This window comes from Panthera onca, chromosome B2 (assembly GCF_046562875.1).
Source record: "Panthera onca isolate mPanOnc1 chromosome B2, mPanOnc1 haplotype 2, whole genome shotgun sequence".
NCBI classification, from domain to species: Eukaryota; Metazoa; Chordata; class Mammalia; order Carnivora; family Felidae; genus Panthera; species Panthera onca.
Window position 1 is genome coordinate 30999289 of NC_138343.1, and position 26184 is coordinate 31025472.

At 35.6% G+C, this 26184-nt stretch overlaps 1 protein-coding gene across 1 annotated transcript in view; it reads right to left on the reverse strand.

Moving 5' to 3' along the window:
• The window catches only part of LOC132666288 (uncharacterized), a 175568-nt gene that overhangs the window by 44216 nt on the left and 105168 nt on the right, over nt 1-26184 (reverse strand). Inside the window, exons 18-21 of the mRNA XM_078446785.2 lie at nt 21907-21927; nt 10007-10027; nt 9112-9132; nt 2832-2852 (exon numbers count right to left, since the gene is read on the reverse strand). Coding sequence (XP_078302911.2) covers nt 2832-2852; nt 9112-9132; nt 10007-10027; nt 21907-21927 — 84 coding nt within the window. The remainder of the gene's footprint in view (nt 1-2831; nt 2853-9111; nt 9133-10006; nt 10028-21906; nt 21928-26184) is intronic.

A 26184-nucleotide genomic window follows, 5' to 3' on the forward strand; every position in this document is an offset into this window, starting at 1 on the left:
GGCCCCTGGGTGGCTCAGTGGGTTGAGCGTCCAACTTCGATTCGAGTCATGATCTCATGGTTCATGGTTTTGAGCCCCACATTGGGTTCTGTGCTGACAGCTCAGAGCCTGGAGCCTGCTTCAAATTTTGTGTCTCCCTCTCTTTCCCCTTCCTCTACTGTTCACGCTTTGTCTCTCTCTCTCAAAAATAAATAAACATTAAAAAAATAAAAAAAGATTCTCTCTCTGTCCATCTGCCCTCCTCTCCCCCACTTACACACACACACTCTCCCTAAAATAAAAAAAAAATAATAAAATAAAAAAGAAAAGTCACGCTTTCTCCCTCATTTTTATTTTTAAAATTAAATGGCCTTTTGGCCTCTTTTGGCCTTTCTGAGAGGCCACAGAATTGTAAACTAGGAGCCTGTCAAACCTAATTAATGCCAGATCTGGGATTGAAATTGGGTTTGTTCTATTCTTAGGTTTCCCCCATGTTTCTATCCCTCTTCAAGCTTTCTAGTAGTGGGAAAAGTGAGAATGGTAAGCCTCTGCCATTTCACAAATGTTTATTAAGTATCTGCCAAGGTCCAGGCACCATCCTTGGTACTGAAAAGAGTAGAGCAGAGTGAACCTACCCTTGAAGGACTTGATAGTGTCATAAAGTTGAAGTCGGCAGTTATGTTAAATGATTACAGAAATGTGTAATTACTTTATTAAAGTGTGGAGCAAGGTACTAGTGGAACACTAAAGAGGACCCCAGTTAGGATATCTTTTAAGACCACTTCTTAGGTAGGAGAGCCCGGTTCAATGTAAAGATGCCTTGGGGCTTAGTGCAGTGGAAAGAGTATGAATATATGGCATAAAGACACGAATGTGAAAGGTGAAACTGCGGCAAAAAAGAAAAGGTGGACGCTCTTATTGGTCTTGAAACTTTCTTAAAACTTTCAATCACAAACAGTATTATGAAAAGTTGATGTATTTGACCTCAGGATTTTTGTTCAAGACCGTTCACTTTAGATAAAGTTCAGGGACACATGATTCATTGGGAGAAAATATTTTCAATGTGTTAAGAATCACACAGAATGAATCCCTGGAATGCATAAAATGCCAGAAAATCAATAAGAAAGGTTCCAGAAATGTAATAGGAAAATGGGCAAAGGATGCGACTGGATTACTTTTAAAAGGTAAAAGCCTGAGTGGCCAATAAGTACGTGTAGAGAAGTGCTTCACCTCGGAAGTGGTCAAGGAAATGTAAATTAAAACAACCAGGAAGGAGGAAGTACCCATCAGAAAAGCAGAAATTAATGTTCCTGCACCTGCTATTTTCACTCTGACCACCAGAGTTCTGTACTTCAAACTGTTTTACATCTGTGGCATTCCTAAAGATCATTGATGATTTTTTAAGAAAATGAAAACCCCAAGGAAAAAAATATGAGATTACTTATGGTGGCTTTCTATCCAACAAAACAGTAAGATGTGTAAAAGATGTGGAGTGAGGGACACTTTCTCTTACAGTTGGAATATGTGTAAATTGTTGCATTCTGCAAACAACTGGAAATAAAAAGACTGTCTATTGGTATAAATTCTAGAGAAATCCCTCCTGGACACATGAAATGACAAGGGCTAGATGGTTGACCTCTGTGTTGTTTGGGACTTCAGGGATTTGGTGCCACCTTTGGAGCCTATCATTGAAGGGAAAGGACGAGGACAAAGTATTTTGGTAGGCAAAATCTCTATTCTTTTAATTCCTTCCATATACACTGCAAAGTTCAGGCATCCTAATGATATTATCAACATTAAATATTTGTAATCTTAATTTCTATTTCTTTTTTCTCCTTGCTAATTTACTTACTTAACCTTTTAATTTTTTGTACCCCATGAGTATTGTTCTTTATTTGATGTGAACTTTATATATGTTACTGACCTATTATTGTTCCTCCTTACTTTCAGTATAGTTTATATTTCCCCATAATCTTTAATAATAGATTCTGTAACAAAAAGAGTGGGATTGAATAATATGAATTTATCTAGAATTGAAAATGCCAGGGAGAGGGAACATTCTGGCAACTGGAAAATGTAAAATAAACCAGAAATTGGAAGTTGAAAACAGTTTACTATATGCTGGAACATTTTGTATAATTCAAAGACAAAGAAGCACATTACTTTTTTCCCCTTGTGAGTTGTAGAACGTTATCACTGATAGCCCTCTGGGGAAGGAGATTGTATCCGTCTGCTGCACACTAAACCTTCTATTAGCTGAGATGAAAGAGCCATCCTCTCTCCTTTTCTCTGAGATTCTAACAGAAGAAGTACTTTAGAAACTTATCAAAGCTCACTTGGTTTCAACCTTGCTACTACCTTCACCTCCTATATTTTACTCTCCCTGAATTCTTATTCCTCTATAATGAGAACCAAGTAATTTGGAATTCCTGGTGGAGATACTGTTAATGGTCAATTCAAAAATTCACTCCCCCTGCTGTCTAGCTTTTTAATAGTAATACATTAGGGTGCTACATTTAGAGTTTATTGGTTGCTTCCACAGTTTACTTTTCATGACTTATTTCTTGTTTTTTGCCTCTTTATTTCCCTGGCTACCTTCCTTTTCCTGCTTCCAATTCATCTCACCCAAAATTTCATGGTTTGTATCTTTTCCCAGGGTGAACCTTTTTTGACACTGGAAAGAGAGTTGATTTAACAAAGTCCTCAATTTATTCAGTAAGATTAAATTTTAAGCACATCATTAAAATTTGGTACAATGTTATCTTTTATGCTACTGAAAAGGAAAACTCAGTTTAATAAAAGTCTGTAATACTGCAGTATATATGAAAATTAAAAAAAGATAATAAACTTACTTAAGAGTGGAGCTGATTTTGCTGAAATACAAATACAAGCAAAAACATTGTCAGTCTTTTGTGTGTACAATACATTTACCCATTGTTAATCTTTCTCCAGGGGTCTTTTAAATACATTTTAAATATTCATTTGTTTTTGAGAGAAAGAGCACATGAGAGCACAGGAGGGGCACAGAGAGAGGGAGACAGAGGATCTGAGGTAGGCTCTATGCTGTCAGCTCAGACCCTGATGTTAGGTTCAACAGACACGGGGCTGGAACTCATGAACTAGTGAGATCATGACATGAATGGAAGTCCTACGTTTAACTGACTGGGCCATCCAGGTGCCCCTTCCTAGGGGTCTTTTAAAATAATACCCAATAACCATCAAAACTGCTGCATCAATTACTTTGCTTTTTTAAAAAAATTTGTTTAATGTTTATTTATTTTTGAGAGACAGAGAGAGACAAGCATGAGTGGGAGAGGAGCAGAGAGAGAAGGAAACACAGAACCTGAAGCAGGCTCCAGGCTCTGAGCTGTCAGCACAGAGCCTGATGTGGGGCTCCAACTCATGAACCTTAAGATCATGACCTGAGCCAAAGTCAGACCCTCAACCGACTGAGCCACCCAGGAGCCCCTGCATCAATTACTTTGATGCTTTAACCCAAGGAAAGGGATTCTTTTATAAAAAAATATATTCTGTCTGGAACTGGAAGGCATGCTAGGTGTTCATGATCTAGCTACTAAACTCCGTTGCATCCCTCTGGAGAGTCCCCACCAAGTGAGAAGCTTATGCTTGTGTCTCTATCAAAGGGAGGCTCATTCCACTCAATGGTCACCATTTTTTCTTGGGCCTAGACTGGTTAGCACAAAGTTCATAAATAAATGTTGGAGTTTCTTTCTGTTCTCTCTGGGACTAGAAAACCTTTCATAACTTGGAAAAACACTAGTCATTTAAACCTGACAGCTTTACTTTTTCATTCTCTTCACTGTTCTTGTTTCCTGCTCCCCTACTTTGTTTCTCTAGTTACTTTTATTCCACAATCTTCCAATAATTCAAATACTAAAGTATAAGTAATGTCAATCTTTGTCTTTCCTAATCTTTTTATTTACTTTTTAAACTGGTAGTCTTTTCTTATCTTCAGGTTGATTTTTGTTATTTGGAACGAAAAGCAATTAAAAAGAAAATCAGTTTTTGCATACAGAAATTTAAAAAAAAAAACATTGAAAAAATGAATCTCACATTCATCTGGAGCTAACTGACCTAACAAAGTGAGAAACAGCTAAATAACTTATTGTCTAGTCCCACAACTTCTAATTTAGAAAGGAAAAAAATTGACATTACTAATTGTAATTTATTGCCTTATTATGTTAACAGCCCAATTATTTCTCCACGGGTGAACATTTGGCTTCTTTCCTATACCTTAGGCTATATTTATAGCTTATTTTTATTTTTATTTTTATTTTTGTTTCCCCTTGTGTTATTTTCTTGACTCCTACATAATGTGTGGTTACTTGGTCAAGATATCTAGTCATTTTGTGGACTTCCTGTTATCCTTAGAAATTTGTCTATTTGCTTTTATAACCTTGCTATTGAGGCAGGAGGGAAGGGAGGTTCAGGAGATAAGCTGACCAAAGTAAAGCCATTTTGGATTTTAGGCTGACCTTTAACCTAAAAGTCAGCAGGTCATAAAAAGAGTCACAAGATATGACTCGTAGAAAACTACAAGACCCCACTCCTTCTGGTAGTAAAAGCCACATAGATTGGACATTCTTGAAATCACTCCCTATGGGTAATTCTATAACCCTAAGACCATGGAAAAACTAACTGCCCAATGGGAGTGATATACCCAAAGTTAAAAAGTAAGCCTCTTCTCTGTATGATTAGCTAATTTAAAAAAACATATAAAACCCTTTGTTAGAAGCAAAAAGGGGTCCTCTTCCTTACCTGGGAGGAGAAACTACTACTTTGTTTATAAAGTGTCTCCTTTTTTCACTTCTATAGTTAATAAATCTGCATCCATTTCTCTAAAAGGCTTACTCTTGAATTCTTTCTTGGGCAAAGCCAAGAACCCTCTGAAGCGCTCCCTCTTGGGGCCTTGGCCGGTTTGGCATCACCAACACTGAGTTTTATCTTTAATCATCTGATTTGTGTGCTTCTTTGTGTTTCTAAGCTGGGCCCCAAGCTCCACAAACACAAGGACTTTGTGTTCCTTTGTTTAGGACCCTGCTCTATGTATCTTTTCATCTGGCTGTTGACTTTTTTCTTTTATCTTATCCTTTAGTTAACTGGTAAATGTCTCTAAGTGTGTCTCTGAATTCTATATGCTGAGGTAGCAAATTAATCAAACATGAGGAGGAGGTCACTGTAGCTGGTGAGTCTGTAGCTGTCTGTAGCTGGTGGGTCAGGAGCGCAGGTAACAGCCTAGGCTTACGACTGTGGGGTTAGGGAGCACTCTTCTAGGACTGAACCCTTAACCTATAGAATCTGATGCGATTCTTGGGTAGGTAATGTCAGAATTAAGTGTGGGGGAACACCCCACATTGGAATTGGGTCCAGGAACCCTAAAAGAGGAATTGATTTAAGCCTCTTCTCTTCAAACATTGCAGTGGGTTGAAACCTTGCCTATATGTTGCAGTGAGTTATATTTGGAAGTCTTGGAAGAAGTCATGCCATTTAAATTCCCTACTTTCCGTTATACTATATTTTCATTAATTTAATGAAATTGTTTCATTATTTGTTTAATATTCTTTGCTTAATACTTGTGAATTCCACCTGTTAGTATTTTGTTTTTGTTTGCTTTTGACAAGGAATTTTTTTAATGTTTATTTATTTCTAAGACAGAGAGAGATCGAACATGAGTGGGGGAGGGGCAGAGAGAGAGAGGGAGACACAGAATCTGAAGCAAACTCCAGGCTCTGAGCTGCCAGCACACAGCCCAATGCGGGGCTTGAACTCACAAACCATGAGATCATGACCTGAGCCGAAGTCAATCGCCCAACAAATTGAGCCACCTAGGCGCCCCGTTTTTGGCAAGGAATTTAAACTAAATTTCGAACAGTATTTCTTTTAAAATATGCAATCCATTAATTGATGTGGTTTATTGGGTTCTTGTCCATTATTTCTATCTAAACTCTCCTATATCAATTTGTCTTTTGGGGGAAAGATTATTTTTATTTTGGTTATTTGTTTACTTAATTACTGCATTTAAGTTTCCCCACAAACTGACAATACCCTCCAAAAATGGTGATTAATGGAAGGAGAATACAGATTTTTAAAAAATATTGGGATATGCAAAGCTGGGTTTTGTAACAGGCTGATTAAGCAAAAATCCTTCATGCACTTGATTGCCCCAAAATTGCTTTAATTAAGAAATGTAAGAGGTTTTGGAGGTTCCTTTGGTAGTTTATAAAATACCCACACATCCATCTAAATATCTCTCTAAAATACATCTTCAGGTTGAGTTTCAATATCTCAGTTCATTATAATATAGAGTCTTCCACCCTTGCTACAATGGTATAACAAGAAAATATATGTAGGTGTGTGGTTTGATCACATTTGTCGTTAAAAAAACCCCAACTTTGTAGTTAATTTTTTTGTTTTGTTTTGGGTTTCTTAAAATATTCTTAGGAGGGAAGAAAGAAGAAAGAAGTTTATATTGCCAGTGGTGGATATTGGTAGCATTCAGGGAGAGAAAAAAAAATCCTTACTATAAAATATTATAGAATACAGAGATAAATAAAAAGCCAGCTTACTCTTGCTTCTCCTATATTAGTCAACATAAGCCAGAAACAAGTGAATGTCTTTGGTTGATTGGAAGAAATCTAAATTCTTTATAGTACATTTGTCTGGGCCTTTAGTTCCTTTATAGAATGAACGATAATAGTAGTTAATTTATATTGACCACTTTCTAGTCCCCTGGCATTATTCTTAGAGTTTTTTAATTCAAAGAGTACTCCTATCTTACTAATATTATCTCTTTTTTTTTGTTTGTTTTTTGTTTTTGACAGAGACAGAACACCAGTAGGGAGGGGCAGAGAGAGAGGGAGACACAGAACCTGAAGCAGGCTCCAGGCTCTGAGCTATCCTCACAGAGTCCCATGCAGGGCTAGAACCCATAAACTATGAGACCATGACCTGAGCTGAAGTCAGACACTTAACCGACTGAGCCACCCAGGTGCCCCTCACCTCATTTTTATCACCAAAATCACACAGCCAAAATCCCACCAGAATTTGAAAATCAAGCAACCTAGTTCCAGAGCAAACCCCTCTCTGCATTATGTTGTCTCCTCCTCAGAGTTCCATGCTGGCAATGTATTACTAGAGCTCTAAATATCTTTCTTTAAACTTTACTTCCTTGACTTTTTTCATTCACTTTATTACTCCAATTTTCTTCATTTTCTCTTACACTGGCTTTGCCATTCTTTAAGGCAGAAGAGGACTATTATCCTAGCTCAGTAACAGACCAAATAAGTGACAGATCTGGTACTGGAGTCTAGGTTTGTTTGACTCCACAACATCCTATCTCATTCTAAGTTGTACAAAAGTAATAAGAAAAAAACAAGTGTCCTTTGCATGTCTGCCATGATTCAGATACTCAGATGCTGCAGATGTGCAGTGAGTAGAGCAAGGCTTTGCTTCTCTTAAGGACTCAGCAGTTGACTTGTCACATTAACAAACAGTTATATTTGTGTCAGAAGTTTTACAGGATTACTGAGGAGGAAGCGATACTCCTCATTCTCCTTGATCTTAGGTCTCTCTACAGAATCATTGGGATCTTCATGTATGAAAGAAACCTGGTAATGGCTTAATATGTCTTTATTGAAATCAGCATGGTGCAGTGGGAAAAATATGGACGAATAGATTCAAGTCCTAAGTTTCAAAGACAAAGCTATAATAATAATGGAAGAAATTGTGTGAAATATTTCACGACCTTGAAGGTAGGGAAGGACTTTTTAATATTCTCAAAGCAAAAAACTGCATGTGAACAACTGAATAAATATAAATTAATTATTTATTTTATGAAAGGATCATAGATAAATTTCAAAGACATATGATAGACCACGAAAAGGTATTTGTAGTGTCTAAAAATCACAAAGGATTATTAACTAGATTATACAATGAATCCCTGAAAATCCACGAGAGTCAGGAAACTCAATAGAAAAAGAAATAACATGAATTAAAAAAATTCACAAAAGGAAAACAGATATATGCAGAGATATTTGACATCTCCAGTAATAATGGAAATAATGTTGAAAGTATAAAGTATCTCTTTGATACTGAACAGTGTGGTAGCACTTGGAAAATACTAAGTGTTGAGGATTTGGACGAAAGGTTAATATTGGCTGTCTTCTATTAATCTCATTTCCTTCTATGGCCTTTGAGCTTGTTCCCTTTCCCTGGAATACTTTATCGCTAGGTGTTTTCATGACTTTGTTTAGGTCTCAGGTCAAATGTAGCCTCTTCATGCCAAGTCAAGATAAATTAACTCCAATCATATTTTAAAATAAAGGATTGTATTTGTTGTATGTATTTATTCTTTTAGTTAATCAGTGCCTACAACTTTCCTTTCAATAGCTTCCAAAATTCTGATTAATGGGAGAGTAACTAAGAATGCAAGATAAGAATTTTAAGAATATTGAAAAAAAAATAATTTTGAGGTTTTCAGAGCTGGATATCTTCATGTACTTAGGTATCATAAACCACTCAAATTGGAGGAGAAGAAATCGAAATTACTGATAAAGTCTATATCAGTCTCTAAGATAAATAAATAGTATGATTTGATAGGAGATTAAGACTCATATTATTATTCTATGAGTTGTTTCAATGCCTAATATTTGAAGATCCTTTAATTTTCATACCTAATACTGTAGATGAGCAGAGAAAAGCCAAAGCAGTGTTTGGCTGTATTTATTTATTTTTATCGGTGAGTTTTAAAATTTCCTACAAATTAATAGGATTGTGACTATGGAAGAGAGAAAGTGTGAGTGAAGAGTTAATCACTCCTACCTTAGCATTTTCTCCTTTGGCTTCTGGGACACCACTCTCTACAGAGACCATATGTTCTCGCTCACTGGCTGCTTCTTCTGGTCTCCTTTGCTGTCTGTTCTTTTAGTTCTCAATTTTTGTGTTAGAAGGCTTTAGGACTTAGTTCTCTCTCTTCTCTACCTACACTAACATCCTAGATATTCTCATCTTGGTCATAAGGGTTTAAGTACCATTTGTATGCTGACAAATTCCAAATTTTTCTCTTTGGCCTAGATTTCTTTCTTGAATTAAATAATAGAAAAATGAACTCACCTGTAGATTTTACAACTTTTCCTAAAATAAAAGACAAGGAGATGAATGTGGTTGGGTTTACCTCTGAGGACACTAAAGATCTTAGTATTGGTTTTTCCTAAGTTCTAAAGTACTATCTGTACTCTAATATATTTGTTTTTTCCTGAGCTCTAATGGTAATCATAATTACCATTATCATAATGTCTAATTATATGGCAGACATTGTTCCAACTATTTCTTGTCATTTAACTGATTTAATCCTATAGATATGGAACTATTACTACCCCAATTTTCTACAGCAAGAAACTGATCACGGAAAGATTAAATAGTCTAATTTATGACACAATTTTGCACAGTTGATAATTGGTAGTGACCCACATCACCTCTGTTGTTCAGTTCTTATGTTATTTCCACACTGTTAACATGGATTTTCACTTAGGCTTATTTCTTTTGTTATTTCTTTCCACCTTTACTTTCAAATCATAATCACAAAATGTACTGATTTTGGTTGCTAGGCCAAATAACCAATCCCAGGACACTGCTGAAATAAACATATTACTCCTTCCCTATACCCTGTGCCCTTCCCCACTGGACTTTTCACTTTCTAAAAAATCAGGTCAAAACAGAAGTCTCAAAGTTTTATAAATATAAATAAAAAGAGAAAGTGCAGGAAAGGGTCTTAGAGTATTTGAGAACACTATAAATGAGATTAAAAATACTTACCAGGGGAGGGGTGCCTGGATGGCTCAGCCTGTTAAGCGATTGACCCTTGATTTCAGCTCAGGTCATAATCTCATGCTTCTTGAGATGGAGCCCATGATGGGCTCTGCACTGACAGAATGGAGCCTGCTTGGGATTCTCTCTCTCCTCCCCTCTACCCCCCTCAAAAATAAATAAATTAAAAAAAATTACTTACCAGGGGAAGGAGAAGTCATGCCTAAAAATAGCACAGTGAAAAAATTTACACAATAATAATCCAGTTTAATAACACAATTCCTAGTTATTTTTTTCTACAGAAACATTACAAATGTTTTTACTTTCTTAAGGTAGAGCACAAACTCCCAAGTCACAGATTTGGGGCAAATGCACCGGAGTTTTAGCATTCTCTGCTTTCCTGTGAGAATAGCTCTAATTCTTTGATTTCTGTCAACATTCAATTACAACCCCCCCCCCCCCCAGGGGATTGGGATGGGACATTCCATTACAGTTTTTTACTTATCTCTGAGCTCTAAGCTCCCTTTAAGAAAATTACTTACAAATATCTAATATATCCCTTCTTCTTGCTATTTATCTTTGTCATTTTCCAGCTATATCTTCATTTTTCTGTCACCGAATAATTTTGGTATAAAATGTGAATTTAACAATTTAACATTGGTCTGTTAAAGCAATGGAAATTTTACTTTCTGGGAAATCAGTAACAAAATGAGAGGATTTCACATATTATGAAGTCTGAGCCTCTGGTCATGTAGAGCCATAACCTCAGACTTTATGAGAGACTGAAATATATCAGAAATAAATAGGGAAAAAAAATCTTACTTTTAAATTCTGAAATTCTTTCTTTGTGAAGAAAACACAGATATGCAAGTAAGTGTGCATGCAATGTATTTGCATTGGGTTCACTGGATTAACAACCGCTTCTTCTAATATTGTCCTAGGAGGAACATATTAAGTGCCTTTATAAGAAGACACACCAGACTATGCTCTCTCTTTCTCTGCCTTGTGATGACATAGTGAGAAGGCAATCATCTGCAAGCAAGGAAGAGGGCCTTTTTTGGAACTCCACTATGCTGGGACCCTGATTTTAGACTTCCTGCCTCTAGAACTATGAGAAAATAAATTTCTGTTGTTTAAATTACTGAGTCTAGGGTATTTTGCTGTGCAACCCTAGCTGACAAAGATAGGAGGGGTTGGTAGAGGGAGATTATTCTGTCCTTCAATTTCTTCCCCACCTGTTTCTAGAGAAAATCTTTCTGGAACAGGTACGATTCTCAGTGTATAAAATTGCCTTCCTTTGTCTTCATTCCATGTGTTTTCTTGAATTCTTTTTCATCCCTTCTACATCATTTATATCTCTAAGATGTCGTCTTTCTATGCTAATGTCCAACCTCAAATACATTTTCCAGAATGGAAAGTCTTCTTTGTCACTGATATAAAAATTTTTAATTGTTTCCCCAGGACAATGTTACTTCATACTATTCTTCCTGTTAAAAATTGTCATTGGTATAGGAAAATTCTAAGTAATGATGGGAAACAGAAAAAAAAGAAGTATCAAGATTTTCAAAGACTGGAAATGATAACCCTCAGGTATTAGGAAGATTGGGGAATGTTATAGAGACAAAATAGCCAAGGAACCAATGAATTATAATGTTATTCCTTCTAAAATAGAAACACAAATATTTCAGTGCAATTCGTGTATAACATATTAGTTTGTATTGACAGCCTTCCCCTTCATTCAGGCATTCATTTATCCTGCAATGAATATTCATTTATCTTTCAGTGAATATTCATTCAGGATGTTCCGGGCACTGTGCAAGGCACTGAGGGTGCTGCAAGAAACAAAATCAACACTGCCTATGTTCATAGAGATTATAGATCCAGGGCAAGGGTATTAGAAATAGAATCCTTTGAGAAGTACAGTGGTTTTTCCTTTGTTTCATGCAGATTTTGAAGAATGATCAAAGGACACAATCTCCCTTGTTTCATTTTCCTCTCAGCTGCTATGGCAAGGTGAGCAACTTTTCTTTTTCTATGAGTGCAATTAAGAATAAAGTATTTTTCCATTTAATGTTTTGAATTGGAAAATAAAACACATATCCTGAAAAGTGCATGAACTGTAAATGTATACATTAACAAGTACAAAATAAACATATATATTAATATCATCTAGGTTAAGAAATATTATTTTGCCCGCATCCTCTCTTCCCACCACTATGTATCGTAACTCCTTTCCTCTACTCTGAGGTAACTGTTTTCTTGTTTTTTTTTTTTTTAAATGATATTCTTGCTTTTTAATGTTATCACCTAGTTGCAACCTCTAAGCAATATAGCTTAAGTTTGGCTTATTTAGGAAGTTACATAAATTGAATCATACTGGATATATTCTTTTGTGTTATGCTTCCTATGAGCCACATTATGCCCTTATGATTCATTTGTATTGTTTTATTGCTCTAGAGAGTTTATTGTATGCTTATGCCCCAATATTTATTTATTTTATAATTAGTTGGCATTGGGATTGTTTTTGGTTTTTGACTATTATGACTAGTGCTGCTGTGCATATTTTTATACGTTTTCCACACATGCATGAATTTCTCTGTAGCATTTTTCTGAATGGAATTACTAGGTTGTAAAATATATGTATCTTCAACTAGATAATAACAAACCATCCTCCAAAATGGTCATACCAATTTACATTTACTGTTAAAACTGTGAGTTCCCATTACTCCATCTCTTTGCTAGCAGGTTGATCATACTTTAACATTTTTGCCAATCTGGTGAGTAGATACTTACATTTTATTATAATTTTAAATTGACATTTCCTTGATTATTTATGAAATTAGACACATTTTAATATATTTATTGGCTGTTTTATCAATAAAATTATTGTATATTTTATTATTTTGCAGTGTGTGCTATATATCCTATCAATATAATTTGTTAAACATACACACACGCACACACACACACACATATGAACATGCACACAGAGCCAGCTGTTACCAATTTGCTAGCATGCATTGACCTAAAGCAATTAAGACTCATATCAGAAATGCATAAATATTTCACTTTTCCATATCCCTGCCAAAACTTGACATTATCCAGCTTTCTAATTCTTGACTAGTCACTATCTTTAAATGATATCTTAATTTTTTCCCCCTCTTTGGGTGAATTTTTCTTAAGTTATTATTTTTAAGTAGCTTTTGTTTTACATAAGAGTTATAAAGATATTACAGACAGTGGATTTTACCCAGCTTCCCTTAATGCTAACATCTTTTTGTTCTTCTAGACCATAAATTGGTCTTCTTTTTGAAATACCTGTTCAAGAATATTTTTTCTATTGGGCTATCCATCTTCTGGGAATTGATTTGTAGGAATTCTTTATTTTTTACTTTTTTATTTTTTTAAATTTATTTTTAAAAATTTATATCCAAGTTAGTTAGCATATAGTGCAATAATGATTTCAGGAATAGAATCCAGTGATTCATCCCCTACATATAACACCCAGTGCTCATCCCAACTAGTCCCTCCTTAATGTCCATCCCCCATTTAGACCAGTCCCCACCCCAAACCCCTCCAGCAACCTTCAGTTTATTCTCTGTATTTGTCTTAGGTTTTCTCCCCCTCCCAGTTTTTATATTATTTTTGTTTCCCTTCCCTTATGTTCATCTGTTTTGTATCTTAAATTACACATATGAATGAGTCATATGATATTTGTCTTTCTCTGACTTACTAATTTCACTTTGCATAATACACTCTAGTTCCAACCATGGTGTTGCAAATGGCAAGATATCATTCTTTTTGATTGCCAAGTAATCTTCCATTGTATATATATATCACTTCTTTATCCATTCATCATTTGACGGACATTTGGACTCTTTCCATATTTCTGTCAATACCTCTGCTATAAACATTGGGGTGCGTGTGCCCTTCAAAACAGCACATCTATATACTTTGGATAAATACCTAGTAGTGCAATTGCTGGGATGTAGGGTAGTTCTAGCTTTAATATCTTGAGGAACCTCCATATGGTTTTTCAGAGTGGCTGCACCAGTTTGCATTCCAACAGTGCAAAAGGGTTCCCTTTTCTCTATATCCTGACCGATATCTATTATTTCCTGAGTTGTTAATTTTAGCCAGTGTGAGGTGGTATCTCATTGTGGTTTTGATTTGTATTACCCTGATGATGAGTGATGTTGAGCATTTCTTCATGAGTCTGTTAGGCATCTGGATGTCTTCTTTGGAGAAGTGTCTATTCCTGTCTTTTTCCCATTTCTTCACTGGATTATGCCAAAAAACTTTGGGCATTGAGTCTGATAAGTTTTTTATAGATTTTGGATAGTAACCTTTTATCTGATATGTCATTTGCAAATACCTTCTCCCATTCTGTCGGTTGCCTTTTAGTTTTGCTGATTGTTTCCTTCTCTGTGCAGAAGCTTTTTATTTTGATGAGGTCCCAATAGTTCATTTTTGCTTTTGTTTCCCTTGCCTCCGGAGACGTGTTGGGTAAGAAGTTGCTATGGCCAAGATCAAAGAGGTTTTTGCCTGCTTTCTCCTCAAGGATTTTGATGGCTTCCTGTCTTACATTGAGGTCTTTCATCCATTTTGAGTTTATTTTTGTATGTGGTGTAAGAAAGTGGTCCAGGGTCATTCTTCATGTCGCTGTCCAGTTTTCCCAGCACCACTTGCTGAAGAGACTGTCTTTATTCCATCGGACATTCTTTCCTGCTTTGTCAAATATTAGTTGGCCATATGTTTGTGGGTACATTTCTGGGTTCTCTATTCTGTTCCATTGATCTAAGTGTCTGTTTTTGTGTCAGTACCATACTGTCTTGATGATAACAGCTTTGTAACACACAATTCCGGAAATATGAGGCCTCCAGCTTTGGCTTTCTCTTTCAGTGTTGCTTTGGCTATTTGGGGTCTTTTCTGGTTCCATACAAATTTTAGGATTGTTTGTTCTAGCTCTGTGAAGAATGCTGGTGTTATTTTGATAGGGACTGCTTTGAATATGTAGATTGCTTTGGGTAGAATTGACATTTTAACAATATTTGTTCTTCCAATCCATGAACATGGAATATTTTACATTTTTTTGTGTCTTCTTCAGTTTCTTTCATGAGATTTCTATAGTTTTAAGTGTATAGATTTTTCATTTCCTTGGTTAGGTTTATTCCTAGGTATTTTATGGGTTTTGGTGCAATTGTAAATGGGATTGATTTCTTGATTTCTCTTTCTGAGGCTTCATTATTGGTGTATAGAAATGCAACTGACTTCTGTGCATTGTTATATCCTGTAACTTTACTGAATGCATGGATCAGTTCTAGCAGTTTTTGTGTGTGCGTGTGCGTGTGTAACTTTTTGGGTTTTTCACATAGAGTATCATGTCATCTGTGAAGAGTGAAAGTTTGACTTCTTCCTTGCTGATTTGGGTGCCTTTTATTTTTTTTTGTGTGTTGTCTGAGTGCTAAGCCTGGGATTTCCAACACTATGTTGAGTAACAGTGGTGAGAATGGACATCCTTGTTGTGTTCCTGACCTTAGGGGGAAAACTCTCAGTTTTTCCCCATTGAGGGTGATATTAGTGGTGGGTCTTTCATGCATGGCTGTTATGATCTTGAGGTATGCTCCTTCTATTCCTACTTCCTTGAGGGTTTTTATCGAGAAAGATGCTGTATTTTTTCACATGCTTTTTCTGCATCTTTTGAGAGGAACATGTGGTTCTTGTCCTTTCTTTTATTAATGTAAGGTATCACATTGATTGATTTGTGGATATTGAATGAGCCCTGCATCCCAGGTATAAATCCTACTTGATTGTGGTGAATAATTATTTTAATGTATTGTTGGATCTGACTGGCTAGTATCTTGTTGAGAATTTTTGCATCCATGTTCATCAAGGAACTTGGTCTTTAGTTATCCTTTTTAGTGGGGTCTTTGTTTTTGGAATCAAGATAATGCTGCCCTCATAGAATGAGTTTGGAAGTTTTCCTTCCATTTCTATTTTTGGGAACATATTAGAAAGAATAGGTGTTAACTCTTTAAATGTTTAGTAGAATTCCCCTGGAAAGCCACCCAGCTCTGGACTCTTGTTTGTTATGAGACTTGATTACTAATTCAATTTCTTTACTGGTTATGGGTCTGTTGAAACTTTCTATTTCTTCCTATTTCAGTTTTGGCAGTTTATCTGTTTCTAGGAATTTGCCCATTTCTTCCAGATTTCCCAATTTATTGTCATGTAATTGCTCATAATATTCTCTTATTATTGTTCGTATTTCTGCAGTGTTGGTTGTGCTCTCTTCTTTAATTCTTGATTTTATTTGGGTCCTTTCCCTTTTCTTTTTTTTTTTTTTTTTTTTTTTTTTCAACGTTTTTTATTTATTTTTGGGACAGAGAGAGACAGAGCATGAACGGGGGAGGGGCAGAGAGAGAGGGAGACACAGAATCGGAAACAGGCTCCAGGCTCCGAGCCATCAGCCCAGAGCCTGACGCGGGGCTCGAACTCACGGACCGCGAGATCGTGACCTGGCTGAAGTCGGACGCTTAACCGACTGCGCCACCCAGGCGCCCCTCCCTTTTCTTTTTGATCAAACTGGCTAGGGTTTTATCAATTCTGTTAATTCTTTCAAAGAATCAGCTCCTGGTTTCATTGATATATTCTACTATTTTTTTGATTTTGAGATCATTGATTTCTGCTCTAATCTTTATTATTTTCCATCTTCTGCTGGTTTGGGGCTTTCTTTGCTATTCCTTTTCCAGCTCTTTAAGGTATAAGGTTAGGTTGTGTGTTTGAGACTTTCTTCCTTCTTTAGGAATGCCTGGATTGCTATATACTTCCCTCTTATGACTGCTTTTGCTGTATTCCAGAGATTTAGGGCTGTCGTGTTATCATTTTCATTGACTTCCGTGTACTTTTTAACTTTCTCTTTAATTTCTTGGTTAACCCATTCATTCCTTAGTAGGATGTTCTTTAATGTCCAGGTATTCATGGTCTTTTCAAAGTTTTTTGTGGTTGATTTCGAGTTTTGTAGCATTGTGGTCTGAAAATATGCATGGTATGATCTTGATTTTTTGTATTTGTTGAGGGCTGATTTGTGTTCCAGTATGTGATCTAATCTGGAAAATGTTACATGTGCACTTGAGAAGAATGTGTATTCTGCTGCTTTAGGATGAAATGTTCTGAATATATTTGTTAAGTCCATCCAGTCCAGTGTGTCATTCAAAGTCATTGTTTCCTTGCTGATTTTCTGTTTAGCTGATCTGTCCATTGGTGTAGGTGGGGTGTTTAAGTTCCCTATTATTATGGTATTATTATCAATCGGTTTCTGTATATTTGTGATTAATTGCTTTATATATTTCAGTGCTTCACATTAGAGGTATAAATGTTCAGAATTGTTAGATCTTCTTGGTGGATAGACCCCTTAATTTTGACAAAATGCCCTATCATCTCTTGTTAGTCTTTATTTTAAAATCTGATTTGTCTGATATAAGTATGGCTACTCCGGCTTTCTTTTGGCGACCATTACAATGATAGACGGTTCTCTATCCCCTTACTTTCAGTCTGAAGTTGTCTTTAGTCTAAAATGGGTCTCTTGTGAAATGGGTTTCTAAAATCATGTTTTATTATCCATTCTGATACTCTATGTCTTTTGATTGAAGCATTTAGTTAATTGACATTTCTAGTGTGTACTGAAAGATATGAATTTATTGCGATTGTGTTGCCTGTAGAGTTGGAGTTTCTGGTGGTGTTCTCTGGTCCTTTCTAGTCTTTGTTGCTTTTGGCTTTTTTGTTTTGTTTCATCTTTTCTCCCCTCAGAGAATCCCCCTTAAAATTTCTTGCAGAGCTGGTTTAGTGATCATGGACTCCTTTAGTTTTTGTTTGTCTGGGAAACTTTTTTTTTTTTTTTTTTTTTTTTTAAATTTATTTTTGGGACAGAGAGAGACAGAGCATGAATGGGGGAGGGGCATGGGAAACTTTTTATCTGTCCTATTTTGAATGACAGCCTTCCTGGATTAAGAATTCTTGGCTGCATATTTTTCCAATTCAGCACACTGAATATATCCTGCCAGTTTTCTGGCCTGCCAAGTTTCTGTGAATAGGTATGCTATGAACCTGATCTATCATCCCTTATATGTTGAGGACTTTTTTCCCTTGTTTTTTTCATATATCTCTCCTTGTCTGTGTATTTTGTGAATTTGACTATGATATGCCTTGTTGATGGTCAGTCTTCATTGAATCTAATGGGAGTTCTCTGTGCTTCTTGGATTTTGATATCTGTGTCTTTCCCCAGATTAGGAAAGTTTTCTGCTATAATTTGCTCACGTAAACCTTCTACCATGTTGTCTTTCTCTTCATCTTCTGGGACTCCTATGATTCAGATATTATTCCTTTTTAATAAGTCACTGAGTTCTCTAATTCTTGTATTGTGCTCTTTTGCCTTAGTTTCCCTCTGTTATTCCTGTTTCATTGTTCTTCATAATTTTGTCTTCTTTATCACTGATTTGCTGCTCTCCTTCATCCATCCTTGCTGCTGTGGCACCATTCAAAATTGCATCTTGGTTATAGCATTTTTAATTTCATCCTGACTAGATTTTACTTCTTTCATATCCTCTGAAAAGGGTTTTGTGCTTTTTTCAACCCCAGCTAGTATTATTATTGTGATTCTAAGGTGTAGTTCAGACTTCTTGCTTATATCTGTGTTGATTAACCTGCTGGCTGTCATTTCTTCGTGTTCTTTCTTTTGGGGCAAATTCCTTAATTTTGTCATTTTGCAGGAAGAAAAAGAACTAATAAAATAAAAATTAAAATTAAAAAAATTAAAAACAACACACAAAAAATCAAATAAAGAAAGCTAGATCCTAGGTGTGTTTTGGTCTGATTGTTGAATGAAACTTGGTAGAATAGAGAAAAAAGGAAAGAAGAAGAAAAAAAGTAAGAAAAAGTTTAAAATTAAAAAAAATTATACAATAAAATAGAATAAAATGAAATGAAGAAAGTGAAATAGAATAAAAACATTTACAAAAATAAAAAAATAGTAAAAAGAAATTTAAAAAATGGAAAATAAAAATAAAAATAAAATTTTCTCTTTCTGTATCCAAGAAAAAGGAAGGAGGGAAAAAAATTTAAACGAAAGCAAAAAAAGAAAGAAAGAAAGAAAGAAATGAATAGATGGACCAGCAAACAGAATGAAATCCAAAAGAAATTACATCCAGTTTCCCCTAGAAGTCAAACTATGAAGCACTTTATAGTTTGTACACTAAGCAGGCAGAGAGGTGTGTGGTGGTCCTCTAGGGCATGTGCTTGGTGAGTACAGTTGGGCAGGACTTGGTGTGATGGCTTCGTTTTCCACTAGTAAGCTGCTTAGCTTACTGAGGTGGATCAGTGTGGCACATGTGCACTTGCGCATGTTTGTGCATGCACAAGAGAGGTGAAAATGGCTTCACTCAGCTTCCCAGTCTCTGGCACAGGAACTCAGCTCTCACTTACTGGTAATCAAGCACCTCTCTTTGTCTCCAGCTTCCATCCACTCCCTGTTTCTACACTGTGTCCAAGCCATCAGCCTGCTAGGCGTCACCTCTCTCCTGAATTTTATCTCACATAGGGCTATGTTTCCAAACCCGTAACTTCTGAGAACCTTGTGGCTTGGACCTGCTCTGACCCGTTGGGGAGGGCCTCAATGAGCAGTGGCTGGGTACTGGCTTGCCCCAGAGAACATTACTGTGATGGCGTTCATGAGATTGCACTGTAGCAGAGGTTCAGAGATTGTGGCCGGGTGCCAGCTTGCCCCAGCAAAAATTCATGTGATTGCACAGTGGCAGCAGTTCAGAGATTATGGCAAATCACAACAAATAACTGGCGCCAAGTTTCATCACACCCTGCCATCTTTGTTCCAATACCAGCAAATGTGGCTGTTTTCTGGGGTCAGCTGGGACCTTTGCCAATGTGGAGGCCAAACGGCCTCTTCCAAATGTCCTCCAAGTGGGGGAAATCCTTCTCCCCAGGGCCCACTGACCCCTCAGACCTCATTGCCTCCTCCTGGGGATTCACCCTTCCTCTCCACTTGAGCACTGCCAGGTATTGATCTCCAGAATTTCCGACTCTGCAGTCTCCTATTTATAGAGTCGTAGTGGTATTGAAATCCTCTCATTTCTCCCCATCAGTGTTTTTAGGGAACAGATTTCTTGTTCAGTCCTTTGTGAGCGTTTCCACTCTTTTTCTCTCCAGCTACTTTTGGGGAGTACTTTTTTTGTACTCTCCTGGTGTGCCACACTCTCCCCACCTTTCTCTGTCCTGTCTCCACAAAAACAGCTCCCCACCCTCTGCGGCTTCTCTCTCCCCCAGTTCACCTCTCCACACTGTGTACCTGCTGAGTTCTGTGGCTTAAGTTATGCAGATTGTGGTGTTAATCCTCAGTACAATGTCCTAGGTGTACAAAATGGTTTGGTGCTGATCTAGCTGCATTCAGGGATGAGAGAAGCCAAGAACTTCATGCTGCTCCACCGTCTTGGCCCTTCCAAATTGTTTTCTTTCTGTGGGAATTCTTCATATTCTGATACCAGTCTTAAAATGTTTTTTATTTTTTTATGTATTGTAAATATGCTTTTCTACTTAATGTTGCCTTTTCACTTTGTGGCATTTGATGAACAAATGTTCTTGATTATGAATCCCTCCCACATGTATCATGTTATTTTCTTATAGTAAGTAGGTTTTGAGTGTTTTTAAAGAAATCTTTTTGTACTCCAAGTTCATGATGATTATTTCTATATTATTTTCTAAAAACTATTTTTTGTCTTTCATATTTATATGTAATTCACTGGAACTGAAGTTTGATGTGAGGTAGGGATATGCTTTTTTCCTTTCTTTTCTGTATGGTTATCTACTTGTCACAAAGTCATTTATGAAAAAGACTTTATCCACTGTTCTGCAGGGAAGTTTTGTCATATGTCAACATTTGTGAACATTTACGATTATGTGAACATGATGTGAACATTTGTGTAATGCATTTCTGAGTTTCTCAAATTTCTTTATCATTCTGTTCATCTCGGTATTTGTTAACATAGCCTTACAGAATGACTTGGGTCTGTACCCTCTTTTTCTATTTTCAAGAAAACTCCATGCAGGATTTGAAGTATTTTTTCTTTGAATATTTGGTAGAACTCATCAGAGAAGACATCTGGTTATGGAGAAAGATTTTTTTATTACTGATTCCATATCAATTCATATTTTTAATTTTTTTCTTTATTCATTTTCATAAGTTACTCTTCTAGGATTTCAGGGACTATAGTAATAAAGGAATTGGTTTATGGGATTTGTGACAAAGTATGTTACATTTATTTTCTGAAATTCTTAAAATCTGCCCTTTAAAACATATCTACCCAGGTAGATATGTTTGATATTTGGTTTTCTTTCTTTCTTCTTATTTAAAAAATATGTAAGCTCATGTGATCATTTTCCCTAGGTACTCATCATTTTCACTGATTCATACAATTTGTCTCAGTTGGAACACGTCCAGAGAAGCAGTTTTTAAACTTCTCCTACTGGAAAACTATCCTCAGTTTATTTTTTGCAGACTCTACTTTTTCAGTTTTCTTCCCTACCACTTCTTTTACTGTTTATCACCACCACCACCACCACCACCATGTTATTACTTTTCTTAATTTCTTTTCTCTATTCTGTTTTTAAATTATTATCTGTTAATCTGAAGGATCATAAGCATATCCAACCTTCTTTTTCCTTCCTCATAATGTTGCCCAGCCTTTCAACAACCCTATAGTTACTGTGCATAAGATGTATTTGTTCTTTTCAAAGTTTTATTTAAACTTTATTTTCCTTTATCTCTGCCTGGATTCTGAGCCCATCTTATTTCCTTAAATACTTTTGTATATGTTTCTTCTTAGTAAAAAATTCTAATTTATTATTGACAAGTCAGTTGACTTAATTATCAATGTATTCTTTCTGGAAATCAGTGGAGTTAAATATCAAAGGTGTTTTTAATAACTCATTGAAATGCTTAGTTTTTGCACAGTTATGAATGAAAATAGCCAGTGTGACTAAAATCCTTTACCACACATTTGTACTTTATAGTTATTAAATAGTAAAATAACTTACCAGTAGGTGGTGCATTTTTTTCTGAAACACAACACAAAAATATGTTTTTAGTTAATCTTTATATATACATCATAATGTCTATCAATAATTTTTTCTAAGATGCACTTTGAAAATGACACTAACAAGGTGCCAAAATATTTGCATCATTTGACTTGAAGCTGTTGACCAGATAAGAGTCCTTCATGTATTAATAGACATACAAAGAGTGGAAATGACCTTGAGGAACCCAAATGTTATTTTGTCCCCTGTGTAGTATCTGTACCAAGTGATAAGTCTATGCATGAGATCTAAATGAAGGCATATAATTCCCCTTAGCCATGCCTTTCTATCCTTAAATAGAGCTGAGAGATATAAAATTAATATATATGCATTTAAAATTCTTCCATTTCAGTTTATGCATACATTTTATTTATATTTATGTTTTGCTCTCGCAAAAACTCTTTCATGCTTGACTGTTTTTATTTTTAGTTCTTACTTTTCTCTTTTCCTATTCAGTCACTTTACTTCTTCTTCTATTCTTTTTTTTTAATGTTTATTTATTTTAGAGAGAGAGAGAGAGTGAATGGAAGAAGGGCAGAGAGAGAGGAAAACACAGAATCTGAAGCAGTCTCCAGACTCTGAGCTACAAGTACAGAGCCTGATGCAGGGCTCAAACCCACAAACTGTGAGATCATGACCTGAGCTGAAATTGGCCACTCAACCAACTGAGCCACCCAGGTACCCCCATCTTCCTCTTCTATTCTGGCTACACATTATTGGTTTGGAAATTTATTTTTTTTTAGTGGATAGAATATTTTTTTCCAGCTCCTAATCATTTTTGTTGACCAGTGTTTTCTTTTCTAAATAGAAATATAGTTGACATACAATATTGTATTAGTTTCAAGTGTACAACATAGTGATTCATCAATGATATATACATCACAATATGCTCACCATAAGTGTAGTTACCTTTTACCATTATATAATGTTATTATAACACTATTGACTATATTCCCTATGCTGTACTTTTCATGCTATGTGTATAATTGATATAAAATATCATAGACATTTCATGTAGACATTAAGTGTTTGGAGATAAGTATACACCAATGAAGGATCATCACAATCAATGCCATGAAATTATCCATCACCTGCAAAAGTTTCCTCCTATACCTTTTGCTATTTTCTTTTCTTTTTTTGCATTCTTTTTAAAATTTAAAATTTTTAAATTTTAATCACCTGGTGCTCCTCATGACAAGTGACTCCCTAATCTCCATCACCTATTTTATCCATCTTCCCACCCACCTCCCCTCTGGTAACTATCAGTTTGTTCTCTATAGATATGAATTTGTTTCTTGGTTTACCTCGCTCTCATTCTCTTTATTTCCTTTTCCTCACTTGTTTCATTTCATAAATTTCACATATGAGTGAAATCATATAAGATTTGTCTGTCTCTGACTTATTTCTCTTAGCATTATACCATCTAGCTCCATCCATGTTGCAAATGGCAAGATTTCATTCTATGGCTGAATAATATTTGATTGTATATATATGCCATATCTTCTTTATCCATTCACCAATCAATGGATGCTTGGGCTACTTCTTTATTTTGGGTATTGCAAATAATGCTGCTATAAAAAACATACGGTGCACACATCCTTTTGAATTACTGTTTTTTAAATTTATTTTTTACTGTTTTTATTTATATTTGAGAGACAGAGAGAGATGGGGGGGGGAGGGGCAGAGACAGAGGGAGACACAGAATCCAAAGCAGGCTCCAGGCTCTGAACAGTCAGCACAGAGCGCAATGCAGGGCTTGAACTCATGAGCAATGAGATCATGACCTGAGCCTAAGTTGGACACTTAACTGACTGAGCCACCCAGTCATCCTGAATTAGTGTTTTTGCATTCTTTGCGTAAATACCCAATAGTGCAATTGCTGGATTATATATATTTTTACTTTTTGAGGAAACTCCATACTGTTTTCCACAGTGGTTGCATGATTTTGCATTCCCACCAACAGTGCAACAGAGCTCCTTTTTCTCCACATCCTTGCCAACACTTGTTGTTTCTTGTGTTGTTGATTTTAGCCATTCTGACCAGTGTGAGGTGATATTTCATTGTAGTTTGTTTTGCAATTCTCTGATTATAAGTGATAATGAGCATCTGTTCATGTGTCTGTTGGCCATCTGTATGTCTTCTTTGGAAAAATGTCTTCCAGTTTTACCAACACTATTTGTTGAAAAGACTGTCTTTTTCCCATTGGATATTCTTTCCTTCATTGTCAAGATTAAGTGACTATATAATTGCGGGTTTATTTCTGAGCTTTCTGTTCTGTTCTATTGATTTATGTGTCTATTTTTGTGCTAGTGCCATACTGACTTGATTACCACAGGTTTGTAATATAACTTGAAGTTGGGAATTATGAGGGCTCCAGCCTTACCCCTTTTTTTCCAGACTACTTTGGGTATTTGGGGTCTTTTGTGGTTCCATACAAATTTTAAGATTGTTCTATTTCTGTGAAAAATGTTGGAAAAATGTTGGTATTTTGGTAGGGATTGCATTAAATGTGTACAATGCTTTGAATAGTGTGGATATTTTAAAAATATTTGTTCTCCTAATCCATAAGTGTGGAATGTCTTTCTATTTCTTTGTGTCCTCTTCAACTTTGTTCATCAATGTTTTATATTTTTCAGAGTATAGGTTTTTTACTTTTTTGATCAGCTTTATTCCTAGGCATCTTATTATTTGGGGTCCAATTATAAATGGGATTATTTTCTTAATTTCTCTTTCTGATGCCTCATTATTATTGTATAGAAATGAAATAGTTGTCTGTACATTGATTTTGTACATTGTGACTTTACTGACTTCATGTATCAGTTCTAGCAAATTTTTTGGTGGAATCATTCAGGTATTCTATATAGAGTATCATGTCATCTTCAGATAAGGTAAGTTTTCATTCTTTCTCACCAATTTGCATATCTTTTATGTCTTTGTGTTGTCTGACTGCTGTGGCTAAGACTTCCACAGCATAAATGAATAAAAGTGGGGAGAGTAGACATCCTTGTCTTGTTCCTGACCTTAGGGGGAAAGTTCTCAGTTTTTCCCTATCAAAGATGATGTTAGCTGTGGGTTTTTCATATATGGCCCTAATTATGTTGAGGTAGATACCCTCTAAACCTATATTGTTGAGGCTTTTATGATACATGGATATTTTACTTTGTCAGATGATTTTACATCTATTGAAAGAACCATATGGTTCTTATCCTTTCTCTTATTGATGTGATGTATCACGTTGATTGATTTGAGAATGTCGGACCACACTTGCAACCCAGGATTAAATTCCAAATGATTGTGGTGAATGGGTGAAGATTTCTTTAATGTATTGTTGGATTCTGTTTGCTAGTATTTTGTTGAGGATTTTTGCATCACTGTTCATCAGAGATATTAGTCTGTAGTTTGTTTGTTTGTTTGTTTGTTTATCAAGTCTTTATCTGATTTTGGTAACAGAGTCATGCTGGTTTTAGAAGGTTTTTTTTTCATAACATAAATTTAGAAGGTTTTTTTTTCTTTTTTTGGGGGGGGATAATTTTTGAAGAATATGTACTAATTCTTTAAATCTTTAGTGGAATTCGACTGTGAATCCACCTGGTCCTGGACATTGGTTTGTTAGGAGGTTTTTTTTTTTAATGTTTATTTATTTATCTTGAGAGAGAGAAGGAGTGAGAAAGAGCAGGAAAGGGACAAAGAGAGAGGGAGAGAGAATCTCAAGCAAGCTCTGTACTGTCAGTGCAGAGCCTGATGAAGAGACATGGGGCCCAATCTCATGAACCATGAAATCATAACTTTAACTGAAGTCAAGTATTGGATTTATAACTGATTGAGCCATCCAAGCACTCCTGTTGGAAGTTTTTCGATTGTTGATTTAATTTCTTTGCTGGTAATTGGTCTGTTAAAATGTTCTATTTCTTTCTGCTTCAGTTTTTGTAGTTTGTATATTTCTAGGAATTTATCCATTTCTTGGAAATTGTGTAATTTTTTGGCGTGTACTTTTTTATAATATCTTATAATTCTGTGGTATTAGTTGTTATTTCTTCCCTCTCATTTGTGATTTTATGTATTTGGGTTCTTTTTCTCTACAACTTTATCAATTCTATTGATTTTTTCAAAGAACCAGCTTTTGGTTTCATTGATCTTTTCTATTGTTGTGTTTTTTTGTTTTGTTTTTTGTTTTTTTTTTTGTTTTTTTTAGTTTCTATATAATTTATGCCTGCTATAATCATTATTATTTCCTTCCTT